The following is a 16,061-nucleotide window of genomic DNA, read 5'->3' as shown; positions in this document are numbered from 1 at the left end:
TGGGGCCTGAACTCTGGGCCTGGGCGCTGTCCCTCAGCTCTTCAGCTCAAGGCTAGCGCTCTACCACTTGAGCCACAGCGCCACTTCCGGCTTTTTTCTGTTTGCTTATATGGTGCTGAGGAATCGAACCCAGGGTCTTGAGCATGCAAGGCAAGTGCTCTACCACTGAGCCACCTTCCCAGCCCAGATTTTTAGCATTTTGTAGAGCTTGAAAAAGGTGAAATCTCTTGTGCTGAATTCAGCCTGAGGGTCACATGTTTGTTTGTGCTCTCTTTCCTTCTTTGTCCCCCCTTTCACCTTCCCTTTTCCCGCTCTTTTTCTCTCCTCCCCTCTCCCCTTTTCTGTTTTCTCCCTCCCTTTCCCTTTTCGTGTGTGTGTGTGTGTGTGTGTGTGTGTGTGTGTGTGTGTGTGTGTGTGTGTGTAAGTACTGAGAATTGAACTCAGTCCCTCATGCTTGCTGGGCAGGCACTCTTATTATTTGAGCTACTTTATCAGCTTGCTCTAGCATAATTATTTTCAAGATAGGGTATTGCTTTATGCATGAGCCAGTCTGGACTGCAGTTTCCTATTTGTACTTCCTAAGATTCCCTGACATGCATGCATCACTGTACTCAGCCATTGTGTTTCCCTCTTAACTCGGATAATGGGCATGAACCATTGTGAAATGAAGTCTCATAAATTTTTGCCAGATGGCCTTAAACTGTGGTCCTTTGATCTCTGCCTTCCAAGTGTTAACATTACAGGCCTGGCTACTTCCTGTGCTTTTGAATCTGTTCTGAATGGTGAGTCCTACTCTTTGATAAGCTATTTTCTTTCTCTTTTTTTTTTGTCAGTTGTGGGGCTTAAACTCTGGGTGTGGGTGCTGTCCCTGGACTCTTCAGTTCAAGGTGAGCGCTCTACCGCTTGAGCCACAGCGCCACTTCTGGTTTTCTGGTGGTTTTATTGGAGATAAGAGTCTCATGGAGTTTCCTGCCTGGGCTGGCTTTGAACCATGATCCTCAGATCTCAGACTCCTAAGTAGCTAGGATTACAGGAGTGAGCCACCAGCGGCCGGCTGCTGTTTTCTCTTATTAACTAAGGGCAATTCTTTTAGGATGAATTCATAATATAGTTTGTTTTTCAAAATGGATACGTTAATTTGTTGTCCTCAAATTATAGACCCATTGGGTGCTGAAACTGTGTCAGATTTCTTTTTGCTGCTCTGTAGACCCAGACTTTGAATCTTATTTTGAGAAGTAAACAGGTGTTAGGAACGGTTATCCTATCTACACACTGAATTAGCTATAGGGCATTACTTTGCTAGTGAGTATAGTACAGCTAGATGATTTGTGACTTTCTCCAAAAGCACTGAGCTTTATTGAAGCACAAGGGATTTAAGTGAGTCAGGCACTAGTGGCCCATGCTTATAATCTTAGCTACTCAGGAGGCTGAGATATAAAGGTTGAGGTTCAAAGCCAGCCCGAACAGACAAAACTGAGATACCTCCAATTAACCAGTGGAGGTATGGCTTAAGTAGTTGAGCATCAACCATGAGCAAAAAAAAAAAAAAATCTCAGTAAAAGCAGAAGAGCCTGAGGCTAACCTCCAATATTAGAGATAAAAAAAGATTTTGGGCTGGGTGCTATTGGCTCACACCTGTAATCCTAGCTGAGATCTGAGGGTCGTGGTTCAAAGCCAGCTTGGGCAGAAAAGTCCGTGAGACTCTTATCTCCAAATAACCACTAGAAAACTGTAGTGGTGCTGTGGCTCAAATAGTAGAGTGCTAGCCTTGAACTGAATTGCTCAGGGACAATGCCCAGACCCAGAGTTGAAGCCCCATGACCGACAAAAAAAATTTTTTTTTTAAACATGGTGGAGTTCCTTATTTTGAAACATATTGACTTAATCTTCTGTTAATTTTTTTTCACATCATAGGCATATAGTTGGAAAAAGAGGAGACACTAAGAAGAAAATAGAAGTGGAGACTAAAACATCTATTAGCATTCCTAAACCTGGACAAGAAGGAGAAATAGGTGGGACGCAATCTATAATTTACATTTACTTTTGCGTGTTAATAACCCAGATGAAGCATTAATTGACTTTGTTCTCTGGTATTATGTAGCTTTTTTCCTGTCTTGATCCACCAAATTAATTTTCCAGATGAGAAAGGATGTAGGCAACCTGGTTTGGCTTTAGGACCTGGTCCTGGTTTTGAGCTTCACCATCACTGATGGAATAGGACTTCCATATTTTAGTGTATATTAGATTTCTTGTATGCTTGGATAGCTTAAAGGCAAGTTTTTGGTACCTGCCAGTCCAGAGTAGGAGTCACCAGCACATGTGAGCACTTGACACATGATTAGTGTGACAAAGGAGCCAGATTTTCAACTTTAACTAGCTATAGGTGCCCATATTGGACACCATAGTGACAGAGCTATACCTGGGCTTTTGGTAATATCAGAAAATTCTAGTATCAGAACTTCTAAACAACATTATATAAAGGTTCCTGCTGAAATAAGCACTTGGCTCATTAGATTTGTGAGTGCAGTTTTCTTTACCGATTGAATATATTCCTCTCATTTTATTTTTCCTCAAATATTTAATAGAAATGAGTCAAGCAAGTTTAACATGCACTATTTATAGTACTTTACTGCTAACAGGCAATGTTCTGAAGTGAAATTTATTTTTGTTCATTGAGCATAAGTTTAGATTTTTTTTTTTGGTTGGTTGTGGGGCTTGAACTCTGGGCTTGGTCGCTGTCCCTGCGCTCTTCAGCTCAAGGCCAGCACTCTACCACTTGAGCCACAGCGCCACTTCCTGTTTTCTAGTGGTTTATTGGAGATAAGGTCTCATGGACTTTCCTACCTGGGCTGGCTTTGAACCACGACCCTCAGATCTCAGCCTCCTGCGTAGCTGGATTACAGGTGTGAGCCACCAGCACCCGGTTAAGTTTAGATTTTTTTAAAAATTGGTAAATAATATATCTCCACTAATATTTTTAAAGAAACTTTTAAGAGATTAACAGGGAACGCTTTTATTTCAGATTTTACTAATGTAGTAATGTAATTACAACTTCTTGAAATTCAACTGAAGGCTAGACTTTACTTTGAAAAAGTCCATTGGGTAATTCCAATGATATTTCATTTTTATTTATTTATTTACTTACCTATTTATTTATTTTTGCTGGTTTTAGGGCTTGAACTCTGGGCCTGGGCACTGTCCCTGGGCTCCTTTTGCTCAAGGTTAGTGTTCTACCCTTTGAGCTACAGTGCCACTTCCAGCTTTTTCTGTGATTAATTGTAAGAGTCTTTACTTACTGTCCTATCTAGTCTGGCTTTGAACCACAATCCTCAGATCTCAGCCTCCGGAGTAGCACCTAGGATTACAGGCGTGAGCTACTTATGCCCAGCTTGCTATTTCGTTTTAGAAATAAGTGTTTACCGTTTATCTGCAGAATTGTTTGACAAAGGGAATTACTACTAAAATATAAAGATAAACTTTACATTCTATAAAAGTATTTGTCAAATGAATGGGTTATTAAAAATGTTATTAAAAGCTAAATTCCCTGCTAAAGACTTTATCATTAGTCTTGGGCGTATGCTTTCTAGAACTCTTTTCATTAATGTGTACTTTGATGTAAAGAACATATTTTGTATTCAATGCATAACTCTTGCATTAGGGTTGTAAAATACACTATATCATTTAGGGATCCAGAAAGCAGCTTAATGTTGAAATAACTATATCTGGTATCATATTGTAAATGAAGTTTTGCTTTTGTAATATATGAATAAAATAGCATTTTGAAAAAAAAGAATTTTAAGTACAGAAACTTTTTTCTTTAAGCTTTTAAAAAGTTCAAATTACAAATTTTGAAATGATTATAATTATATTATAGCTTCTGTATCTAGCTTTTTTTCTTATTATAAAACTACATATGTTTTTAAAAATGAGTTTGCAGAAATTATATATAAGATAAATAAGGGAAGTTTATGTTATAATGATAGATTGACTTTTACTAACTAGTCTATTAACATATACTATTTCCTCATTTTTTTGTCGGTTGTGGGGGCGTGAGCTCTGGGCTTGGGCGCTGTCAGAGCTTGAGCTCTTCAGCTCAAGGCTAGAGCTCTACAACTTAGCTGCAGTGCCACTTCCAGTTTTCTGAGTGGACTTTCCTGCCTGAGCTGGCTTTGAACCATGATCCTCAGATCTCAGCTTCCTAAGTTGCAAGGATTATAGGCATGAGCCACTGGCACCTGGCTATTTCCTTATTTTTTAAGTCTGCCGTAATACATGTAATTTTTATTGCAGAAAGATGAATTATACCATGCTATAAACTTGGAGACCTTAGTTATTTTTTTAAAAAATTTCCTATGAGATTAAGTGATTACATAAATTTCACAGTATTGTGGGATAGTGATACTTAACTAAAGTCACAAACACATTTTAACCTTCATTAGGTGAATTGTCACTATCATAGTCTATAAAGCTTATGAACTATATGAACTTTGATAGTACAACTATTTCTTCCAAATCGGGTGATATGTACGTTTATTTCCTTTTGCTTAGTGTAAGGTGTTCCCTCTTTCTCTCTCATTCCCTCCCTCCCATTGCTGCCCTTGAGTTGCTTAGTTTACTTTCGTTAATGTCTGGTGCAGTTGATGGGCCTGACCTTAGTTATTTTAAGGTACATGAGTCATTCCAGAACTTATCCAGAAAAGGGTAGGAAGGTTACAAAGATTCTATTTTGATTTAGCAGGAATGTTGCAATGTGTAAAACTAGTATGCCCAATTAGTAAAAAGTAGGAATTTAGTGGGATTGATTTATTTGAAAACTAAGAGGATAAAATAACTTCTAGGTCTTCTAGGGAAATAATGTAAATGAAAAAAAATCAAATACAAAGGTCCTAGCCAATAAATTGAATTGTAATGTGAAATCAAGATAGCAATTGGATTAGGTATTATGCTGTTATTTCTTCATTTGATTTTGCCTTTCCAAAATGGAGAGAAATTAGAAAGTAACCTGGTAGGTTTTTTTTTTTTTTTTGGGTCCGGTTGTGGGGCCTGAACTCTGGGTCTGGGCACTGTCCCTCAGCTCTTCAGCTCAAGGCTAGAGCTCTACCACTTGAGCCACAGCGCCACTTCCGGCTTTTTTTCTTTTTGCTTATGTGGTGCTGAGGAATTGAACCCAGGGCCTCATGGCATGCAAGGCAAGCACTCTGCCAATGAGCCACCTTCCCAGCCCACCTGGTAGGTTTTAATTCGTCCTGCAGACAAGGATTTGATTTTGTCTTGTTTGTATATCATAGGCAAGGGAATATCAGAAGACTCTTAATAAATGAGATTGTCACGGTAGTTAAGGAACTAGTTTTTAAAATACTTAACAAGGGGATGTAGCACAATGGTAGAGAACCAGCTTTAGCATACACAAATCTCTGGCTTCCTTACCCAGCACCACTACCACTACTACCAATAAAAAAAAATCAACATAAATACTTTTGTAGGTTTCCTATTATAGTTCTTAGACATATGCCACAAAAAACTTTCTCTTAGGTATTCTTATTATATTTGCTCTTTAGTCATTGATCAATTTTGACTTTTCCTGAGACTTTGACTTTTCAGAGACCAGTTGGTCTCTGAACACCTTTTACCTACTCATTTCAGTTTTCTGTGTTACAAAAATGAATGCATCTTGTATTATATTATATTTTAATTTGTTTTTTTTTTTTGGCAGCACTAGGATTTGGACTTACAGCTTTGCACTTGGTAGGCAGACACTTTACTGCTTGAGCCATATCTCTAGCCTTTTTTTTTGCTCTGGTTATATTTGAGGTAGAATCTTCCTTTATGCCGAGGGCTGGCCTGGGCTTGGATCCTCCTGTTTATTCTCCTATGTAGCTGGGATGCCAGGTATAGGCCTAGTCTAGTCACTAGTGCCTAGTCACTAGTTTGATGAAATGTCTTGGACATTTTTTTTTTTTGGTCGGTTGTGGGGCTTGAACTCTGAGCTTGGGCACTGTTCCTGAACTCTTCAGCTCAAGGCGAGTGCTCTACCATTTGAGCCACAGTGTCACTTCGTGTTTTCTAGTGGTTTATTGGAGATAAGAGTCTCACGGACTTTCCTGCTCAGGCTGGCTTTGAACCGTGATCCTCAGATCTCAGCCTCCTGGGTAGCCAGGATTACAGGCGTGAGCTACCGGCGCCCAACTTGTCTTGGAAATTTTACCCATGTTTTGGCCTTTAACTTGATCCTCCCAATCTCTGCCTCCCAAGTAACTGATATTACAGGCTTGAGTCACTGGTGCCTGACTTTATTTTTATCTTACTTTTGAGACAGGATCTCACTGTGTAGCCCAGGCTGCTCTTGCATCAGCTTTCTGAGTGTGATATTTCAGTTATATACCCTTATGCCCTTGAAAAATAAAAGCATCTTATTATCTTGCTCTTCAAAAAAAATGCCCTTTTTAAGGAAAAATTTAATTTTTTGTAGTAGCCTTTGACAGAAATGAAACAAACAAGAATTTAAGCCTTTTTCCCTTTAGTTTCTTTTTTCTTTCTTTTTTTTTTTTTTGGGTCAGTCATTGGGCCTGAAGTCTTGGGCCTGGCGCTGTCCCCTTAGCTCTTCAGCTCAAGACTAGCACCCTACCACTTGAGACACAGTGCCACTTGCAGCTTTTTCTGCTTATGTGGTGTCGAGGAATTGAACCCAGGGTCTCATGCATGCAAGGCAAGCACTCTACTACTGAGCTACCTTCCCAGGTCCCTTTAGTTTCTTATCCTTACCCTATTTTTAATTTCAGACAGAGATAGATATAGCTTTACTTTCCTTCTTCTTCTTCTTTTTTTTTTTTTGGTTTGAGTTGATCTTTTTTGTTGCTTTTGTTGGTTGTGAGGCCTGAACTCAGGGCCCAGGTGCTGTCCTTGAACTTTTTTTTACTCAAGGCTAGTGCTCTGTCACTTCCGGTTTTCTGGTGATTAATTGGAGATGATAGCCTCACAGACTTTCCTGCCTGGGCTGGCTTCAAACTGTGATTTTCAGATCTCAGAGTAGGTAGGATTACAAATGTGAGCCACCAGTGCCTGACTCCCAGTTGATCTTTGAATCCCCTCCTCTTCCCTCCTCCTCTGCTTTGTAGATTTTGAACTCGTTTGGCTATTAGTTGGTCTTAAAGATACTCTATTTTTAATCTTCATTCTGTGTAGACTGAATTAATTAGCAGTTTTCTTCTCAGTATCAACCCCTATTCAGATTTGTACACACTTAGAATCTTCGTAGCTTCTTTGAGGTGAAAACATCATGAAGCATTTGCCTTTGAAAGCATCTGGAGTCCTAGAATGTGTTAACCTGTTTTCCTTTGCTTGCAGTGATCACTGGCCAGCATCGGAATGGTGTGGTTTCAGCCCGAACTCGGATTGATGTTCTTTTGCACACTTTTAGAAGAAAGCAGCCCTTCACTCACTTTCTTTCCTTTTTCCTCAATGAAGTTGAGGTTCAGGAAGGATTTCTGAAGTTTCAGGAGGAAGTACTGGAGAAGTGCTCCATGGTAAGCAACAAATCCAAAAAATAAAAGTGAAATATAAAAAACATGTAAAAATGGTTCATAACTTAAACAGTAAGAAAATCTCTTCTTCTACCATAAAAGTTAGCTATTTCTAATGGTTTCTTATAATATTGTACAAGAAAAAAGAATATTGACATACCTACCCATAAATATATATGTATATAATATTTTGTATCTTAAACATTTTAAGACATTGCTGGGTGCTGGTGGCTCATGTCTGTAATCCTAGCTACTCGGTTGGCTGAAATCTGCCAGCCTGGGTAGGAAGGTCCATGAGATTGTTATCTCCAATTACCACCCCTTCCTCCCCTCCACTCCCCCGCCTAGAAAATTGGAAGTGGCTCTGTGGCTCAAAGTGGTAGAACACTAGCTTTGAGCTAAAAAGCTCAAGGACAGTGGCCAGTCCTTGAGTTCTAGCCCTGCAATCAACAATAACAAATATATATATACTATTGTATACCTTTTAGGGATATCATATTAATAAGTTATCATTACCTAAAGATCTGCTTCTAGGAAGCCATGCTCATGTGGGATTAATATTGTGACAGATAAAATTTCATATAGAATTACCATACTTTTAGATAGTAAAGTGCTGTGGTTAGGATAGTTTCTAATATGTTAGATAAGAAAATATGTCTTAAAATTCTTTTTGGAGTTGGGGCTTTGGTGGTTCATGCCTGTAATCCTAACTAGCTAGTCAGGAGGCTGAGATCTAAGGATCATGGTTGGATGCCATCATGGGCAGGAAAGTCCATGAGATTCTTTTTTTTTTTTTTGGGTCCAGTTGTGGGGCCCGAACTCTGGGCATGGACGCTGTCCCTCAGCTCTTCAGCTCAAGGCTAGTGCTCTACCACTTGAGCCACAGCGCCACTTCCGGCTTTTTAAAAAAATTTGTGCTTATATGGTGCTGAGGAATTGAACCCAGGGCCTCATGCATGCAAGGCAAGCGCTCTACCACTGAGCCACCTTCCCAGCCCCATCCATGAGATTCTTATCTCCAATTAACTTCAAAAAAAAAAAAAAAGCTAGAACTATAGCTGTGGGTCAAGTGATATAGTACCAGCCTTGAAAGAAAAAGCTCAGGGATAGTGCTCAGGCCCTGACTTCAAGTCCAAGAACCAGGAAAAATAAACCTTTTATTATTATTATTTTTTTAATTTTTTTTTTTTTTTTTTTTTACCATTTTTGGGATTTTAGCTCAGGACATCATACTTGCCTGGCTTTCTTGCTAGCCTGATGTTCTAGAACCACTTAAGCCATGTCTCCAGCTTGGCTGTTTGCTAGTTTTTTTAGAGATGCAGTCTAATGAATTTCTCTGCCTGGGCTAGCATCAAATCTTGATCCTCCAGATCTCAGCCATCTTGAGTAGCTTGAATTACAAATGTGAACATATATGCCCAGCTTCTTTTATATATATATATATATATATATATAACTCTGGTCCAAGCCAGAGTTATAATGTGAACCTATATGCCCAGCTTCTTTTATCTATCTATCTATCTTTGGCCCAAGCCCTGAGTTAAAGCCCCATGACTGACAATAAATAAATAAATAAGACATGTTACTTATCCAAAGGTGACTTTTGGTCACTCCCAACCAGCTTGATCAGGATCCTGGATCCTAGAAACCCCTTCTTTCTTTTCTATAACTAGACAGGATGATGTAGTGTGTGTGTGTGTGTGTGTGTGTGTGTGTGTGTGTGTGTGTTTCTGTATAGCTGATTGTTTCAGCCCAAGGGATCAATAGGTTGCTCAGTATGAATAAAACACTCCATGTAAACATGCTATGTTTACATTTATCTATTACTTAACGTCTTCCCCCTCAAACTGGAGTGGGGTATATTCCAGTTTAGATTTTTTTCGTGTATCTCCATTGTTCAAGTCTAATTGCTACTTATCAGTGTGAGGTGAGTATGAATCCTTTTTCTCTTGGTGTATGAGGAATGTACTTTTTCATTTCCTTGTTTTTTGGCTGCTGGCATATGCTAATGGAGCAAATATTGGAAAGGTTTCTTTTAATTCAGTCAGAATGAAACTGTCCACTATGAATGTCATACTGGCCTTAATCAGTCAAGTACTTCCTGCTTTCAGGGAGACTGCATACTGACATAGCCTCCTTCCTGCTTTTAAATCAGGCCTGATATCAGCAGGAAATAAACCTAGTATAAAAGAGGAAATAAGAAAGGGACCATTATCTATATTATAGGGAAGAAATTTTTAGTGAGTTTTATTCTGATGTTAGAGTGGCAGGCTATAAAAGCCTGCAGGCACTTTGCAGTAGTACTCTGCACTTATAACTGCAATTTAGGCGAGTTCCTTTTAGAAGCTTGGAAGAACATACCACATTCCTGTTCAAGGAGGTAGCAGTTGTTTCTTCACAGACTATTCACTCCTATTTGGTTCCTCTAAAACTCATTTGACATCTCTGATGAATTTCATCACTCTAGAATAGAGATGGTCTTAGCATTCCTTTACCTAAACCACAGCAAAATAACAGATATCCTTTTTCTTTTTTCTGTGAGTTGGTTGCCCAGGCTGGTCTTTAACTTCTGGGCTCAAGCATTCCTGCCCTCAGCCTCCTGTGTAGCTGGGAATACATATGTGTGCTACCATGAACTATTAAGAACAGAGCTTATTTTACGTAAGCCTTCTTTTTTTTTTTTTGGGGTCCGGTCATGGGCCTGAACTCTGGGCCTGAGCACTGGCCCTCAGCTCTTCAGCTCAAGGCTAGCGCTCTACCACTGGAGCCACAGTGCCACTTCTGGCTTTTTCTGCTTATGTGGTGATGAGGAATGGAACCCAGGGCCTCAGGCATGCAAGGCAAGCACTCTACCACTGAGCCACCTTCCCAGCTCCTTACGTAAGCCTTCTGAGTAGCTAAGATAAGTATGAACCATCACTCATGACTTGTTTGTTTGTTGAAAATGAGATCTTGCTAACTTTCCCTGGACTGGCCTTGAATGTATCTTCTCAATCTCCCAACTCTTTTTTTTTTTTCTTCTTTGCTGGTCGTGGACCTGAACTCTGGGCCTAGGCGCTGTCCCTCAGCTCTTCAGCTTAAGGTGAGCGCTCTACTGCTTGAGCCACAGCGCCACTTCCGGCTTTTTCTGTTTATGTGGTGCTGAGGAATCAAACCCAGGGCCTCATGCATGCAAGGCAAGTGCTCTACCACTGAGCCACCTTCCCAGCCCTGTCAATCTCCCAACTCTTGAGTAGTTGGGATTATAGGTATGTTTTTTTTTTTGGGGGGGGGGTCCAGTCATGGGCCTGAACTCTGGGCTTGGGCGCTGCTCCTTAGCTCTTCAGCTCAAGGCTAGCACTCTACCACTTGAGCCACAGTGCTACTTCTGGCTTTTTTTTTTTCTGCTTATGTGGTGCTGAGGAATCGAACCCAGGGCCTCATGCATGCAAGGCAAGCGCTCTACCACTGAGCCACCTTCCCAGCCCCGGGATTATAGGTATGAACCACCAACTACACTAGTTTTTTTTTTTTTTGGGTCCGGTCGTGGGGCCTGAACTCTGGGCCTGGGCGCTGTCCCACAGCTCTTCAGCTCAAGGCTAGAACTCTACCACTTGAGCCACAGAGCCACTTCCGGCTTTTTTCTTATGTGGAGCTGAGCAATCGAACCCAGGGCCTCATACATGAAAGGCAAGCGCTCTACCACTGAGCCACCTTGCCAGCCCCCAACTACACTAGTTTTTCAGCAGGTATTTTCACACAGGATCAACTTTGATTGGAATTAGGTAATTTGATCATTTACAAGTGTAGTGGAGCTGTCCACTTTTGCTTGGATATTTCAATTCAAAGCATATCATATTTCTCAATTGTTAAAAAAGTTGTCATACAGGTTAGGTGCCATTAAAAGGTGAAACTCCTCTAAAAATTACGATTAAGTTTTGTTTTTTGACAAATGATTTTATCCTCTTTTATAGCTTATATTAAATATGTTAGTGCTTTGGAGAATTCTGGGATGAAAGGTTCTGTTGGAATATAAGTTTATAATTTGCTCTTGTGTCTTATCCTATGAGTATTCTGATGCTGTATAATAAATTACCACATTTCTTGCACCTTCATTTATCATCTCACAGTTGTGTTCTAGTTCTGTAATTCTGTAGGTCATTAGAGCTAGTAGACTGAACCTGAGGTCTTACAAAGCTTAATTGAAAGTGACAGACAGGCAGCCTGGTAGTAGATAAACTTGGAGGCTTTGGTAAGGGCTGGGAAGGTAGCTCAGTGGTAGAGTGCTTGCCTGGCATGCATGAGGCCCTGGGTTCGATTCCTCGGTGCTACATAAGCAGAAAAAGCTGGAAGTGGTGTTGTGGCTCAAGTGGTAGAGCGTTAGCCTTGAGCCCAGGCCCAGAGTTCAGGCCCCACGACTGGCAAAAAAAAAGAAAAAAAAGAATCACTTTCAAGTTCATTCAGGTTGTTGGCAGAATTTATGTTCTTATTTTGGCTGTAGGTATGGAGTCACCATTTCCTTCATGTGTGTAGCCCTGACTTCCATCAGAATCTTCTTATGCTTTGTCTTCGACTTGACCCACCTATTAAAAGAGCTCAGTGGTCTTCGTTTCTTTTAAGGTTAGCTGCAGCAACTAATGTGATTAGAGGGCAGATGTCACATTTATAGCTTCCATTCATAATCAGAGAGGGAACTCTTATATATTGATGGTAGGAATGTGAACTAGTACAACCAGTATGGAGGGTCCTCAAAAACCTGAAAAATAGACCTACGAAGCTGGGCCCAGTAATGGGTGCCAGTGGCTCATGCCTATAATCCTAGCTACTCAGAAGACTGAGATATGAGGATCTTAGTTCGAAGCTAGCCTGGTCAGCAAAGTCCATGAGACTGTTATCTCCAATTGACCATTAGAAAACCGAAAATGATCCTGTGTCTCAAAGTAGTAGAGCGTTAGCCTTATGCAAAAAAGCTCAGAGACAGCATCCAGGCCCTGAGTTCAAGCCCTATGACTGACCAACAAAACAACAACCATAACAACAACAACAAAGCTAAAGCTGGGCACAATGGCTCACATCTGTAATTCAAACTACTCAGGAGGCTGAGATCTGAGGATTGCAGTTCGAAACTGGCCCAGAAAGGAAAGTCTGTGAGACTGTTTATCTCCAGTTAATCATCAAAAATGCCAGAAGTAGAGGTGTGGCTCAAGTGGTAGAGTGCTAGCCTTGAGCAAAAATGCTCAGGGACAGCACCCAAGCAATGAGTTGAAGCTCCCAGGACTGTCACACACACACAAGAATAAAAATATACTGTATGATCTCACTATACCACTCAAGCATATGTCCAAAGGAGTTTAAATCATTAAGAAAGATGCCTGCATGTTATCAACATCTGCCATATCTGACAGCTAATGAATGGATAAGAAGATATGGTATAAATATACCAAAGAGTATTACATCATCATAAAGAAAAATGAAATCATGTCATTTGCAGGAAAGTTGATGTAATTTGGAGATCATTACGTTGAGCAAGACAAGACAAGCTCAAAAAGCCAAATACATGTTCTTGCTCAAATGGGAAAACTAGACCTAAAATACATATGGATTCATGGACATGTGCATAATTATATACACATATATACACACATATATGTTACATAGAACATGATTCTACCTATGGGATTATTCAGAGGATGAGAAGAGAGGAGAGGGAAAAAGAAAGGTGGAGGATAAATAATTTCAAAATGCACTTAAATTATATATGAAGATGGCATAAGCAATCTTATAATCGGAGAAGTTGAATTATACCAGGGTAAAGGGTGATTGGAGGTCATTCTGAGAATTTTGCCTAGTACAGCTATTAATGTTTATCATTAAAAACTGTTGTAAAGGGCTGGGGGTTCAAATGGTAGAGGCATTATATAGAATTATATAAACGAGACACTGTATAGGATTAGTCGCATTAGTTTTTCTGTGTAAGATTAGAACCACAAAAAACAAAACTGAAACACTGTTGTGAGGTCACATTTTTGGTACAATAAGATAGCTTTGCTGTACCTAGATCTCATTCTGTTTTCCATCACCCTTTCTTGAATGTCTCTTTTCTTTTAAAATAGCTGACCTCTTTTTCCTCTTTTTTAGTAGCAGGCTTATCCTTGACCTCACCCTTAACACCCCCCCCCCCAAGAAACTGAATTGACCTTTTAGAAAAGCATTTTCTGACATTACCTTCCTTTGTACTCATCAGTTATGGAAGAAATGCTGTTTGACTACAGATATCACCATCATCCCTGTGCTTGAGCTCCCTAAGCCTGGGTGTTTAATGTGGGATTTAGCTGCTCACAGATGTAGTAAGGCATTTCTCATCTATGTGATCTACAGATCAACTGCTCCTTATTTTTTTCCTCACTTTTCTCTCTCACATTAAGATTCAAAGATGCCTTGCTGTCTGGAGTTCAAGAAGTATATTACTACTCTGTATATCTCTCAATCATTCTATACTGATATTGCTGCTATAATTCCACTTTATCTCACAGCAGGGTCCAGCAGAGAAGGCACATTAGTAATGAAAAAATGGTAATTCAAAACTGAAGTGAGGCATTCTGAAGGCTTATAGATCTGTCAGAAGCAACAGGGAATTTCTTGGGCTGCCTAGAGAATCTGAATAGGTTATAGCTCCATAGACAACACAGTTCTGCTCATATTGTGGTGTGAAGGCTGACACAGGCAGAGATGGCTAATGGATCTGGGTTCTTACCACTTTCCCAGTTAGCATTATTTTTTTTCTAGAGAGGATTAGTCACTGAAGAAGAAAATTATATGTAAAAACTTTAGCATGTCATTTATTTATCTTTAAATAGTTGTGCAAGTGGGTTACATTTTAACATGTCCAGTTGATCCTGTAGTATAGCCATTATCACGTTTACTTCACAATTTAATGTCCATTTATGTGTCAGCGCTTCTTGATCAGAGTCACTTCTTTCATCATTCTCCGACCTTTTTCCTGTCGTATATTTCTCACCTCCTTTTTTTCATGTGTATGGAGTATTATGACTATATCTGTCCCCTGTTCCTTTTTTCATTCATCTACCCTCCTTTCTATTAGCCCCCTTTCCCATTCAGTCAAACTGACTGATAGTCATTTTGTTAAACTCATTTTTTGTTTACTTGTATAGAATTTTACTCCATATACTATACTTCAGTTAATTTGACAGTATATTAAACATATGCCCTTGTGTGTGTTTACCTGAAAGGTTGTAGGAAAGAAAGTATGCAACTTCCCTCCTCTGTATGGTATTCTCACAATAAAAAAAAAATGCAACTTGTATCCTTTTGGACCTGGCTTATTTCACTTATTATTTTTCCACGTTTTTATTTTCCTGCAAATGACGTGATTTGTTCTTCCTGATACCTGCATAAAATTCCCATTTTGTGTGTGTGTGTGTGTGTGTGTGTGTGTGTGTGTATATCTATCTTTTGATCCATTCATCTGTTGTGGGGCATCTGTAACTTGTTTGTTGTGAACTGTGCTGCAGTGTAGGTGCCTTTATTATATCATATTATGCAGTCTTTCAGATAAATGCTGATCATAGACTATTTTTATGTTTAGTTTTTTTGAGGAATCTCCATACTAATTTCCATAGTGGTTGCACTAATTTATATTCCCATTGGTGGTGAATTAGGGTTCCTTTTTCCCTGTATCCTCACCAGTATTTGTTATTTATTTGTATTCTTGGTGATAGCCTTGATGATGGAATCTTAATATTGTTTTGATTTGCATTTCCTTATGGCCAGGGATGTTAAGCATTTCTTCATGTGTTTATTGGCCGTATTTACTTCTTCAGAAAAGTATATAGCTCCTTTGTCCATTTATTAATTGGATTGTTGATTCCTGGGGTTTAGTTTGTCTTAACATATAATTTAGAATTCTTTATAAAGGACCATTAGAGTGTTTGTAGTTATTTTGTGATCTAATTTAGAATCAATATAGTATAATTGTCTGGGTATAGGAAAAATTGTAAATCCCTGAATTGTGATGTTGATAGGAAAATAAGAAGAGATGTTTACAAGATTCATCATGTAGTTTTACTACTTGGATAAAGATAGTAGTTGGTGTTTTCATATAGATAGAGTTGGTAGATGATTTCTTATATTCATATAGTTTGTTAAATGCCTACCATATATGCAGTAGATGTAGTAGTATACATGTATTATACATAGTCATGGGCTATGTATATATACTAACAGTGGTCTCTTCCCTTAGTGAGGAAAACAGACTTCTCCCAGAAATAGAATGCAGTGAGGTAAGTGCTAGAAGATGAGGCCAGTGCAGTGGGCACTGGAGGAGAGGTTCTAGTGATATCTCACTAAAGGAGGTGAAACCACTCAGTCTTGAAAGAAGGGGAGAAATTTGTGCCAGTCCAATTGAGGGTGATGGTGATGTGGGCAGAGGACCTGGCACTTGTGAGGTGTTCAAGGGAGGTGAGAAGGTTCGTCAGACTGGAAAGTGGGTAGACAGGCAGGAAGTAGGACTTAAAAGAGTAGTAAGGTTAAATGGCTACTAGG

General features: G+C 39.5%; 1 protein-coding gene across 3 annotated transcripts in view; it reads left to right on the top strand.

Annotated features, from left to right (window-relative positions):
* Window positions 1-16,061, top strand: part of Ascc1 (activating signal cointegrator 1 complex subunit 1) — a 98,865-nt gene that overhangs the window by 6,408 nt on the left and 76,396 nt on the right. For all 3 annotated transcript variants that reach the window (XR_001175418.1, XM_013025696.1, XM_013025697.1), the window contains exons 4-5: window positions 1,915-2,012; window positions 7,345-7,523. Coding sequence is in view for 2 of the 3 variants with exons in the window: in XM_013025696.1 (XP_012881150.1) it covers window positions 1,915-2,012; window positions 7,345-7,523 (277 nt within the window). In the remaining variant the exon portion in view is untranslated. The remainder of the gene's footprint in view (window positions 1-1,914; window positions 2,013-7,344; window positions 7,524-16,061) is intronic.

This window comes from Dipodomys ordii, unplaced genomic scaffold (genome assembly GCF_000151885.1).
Source record: "Dipodomys ordii isolate 6190 unplaced genomic scaffold, Dord_2.0 Scaffold86, whole genome shotgun sequence".
Classification (NCBI taxonomy): domain Eukaryota; kingdom Metazoa; phylum Chordata; class Mammalia; order Rodentia; family Heteromyidae; genus Dipodomys; species Dipodomys ordii.
This window is presented reverse-complemented; position numbering and strand designations above follow the sequence as displayed.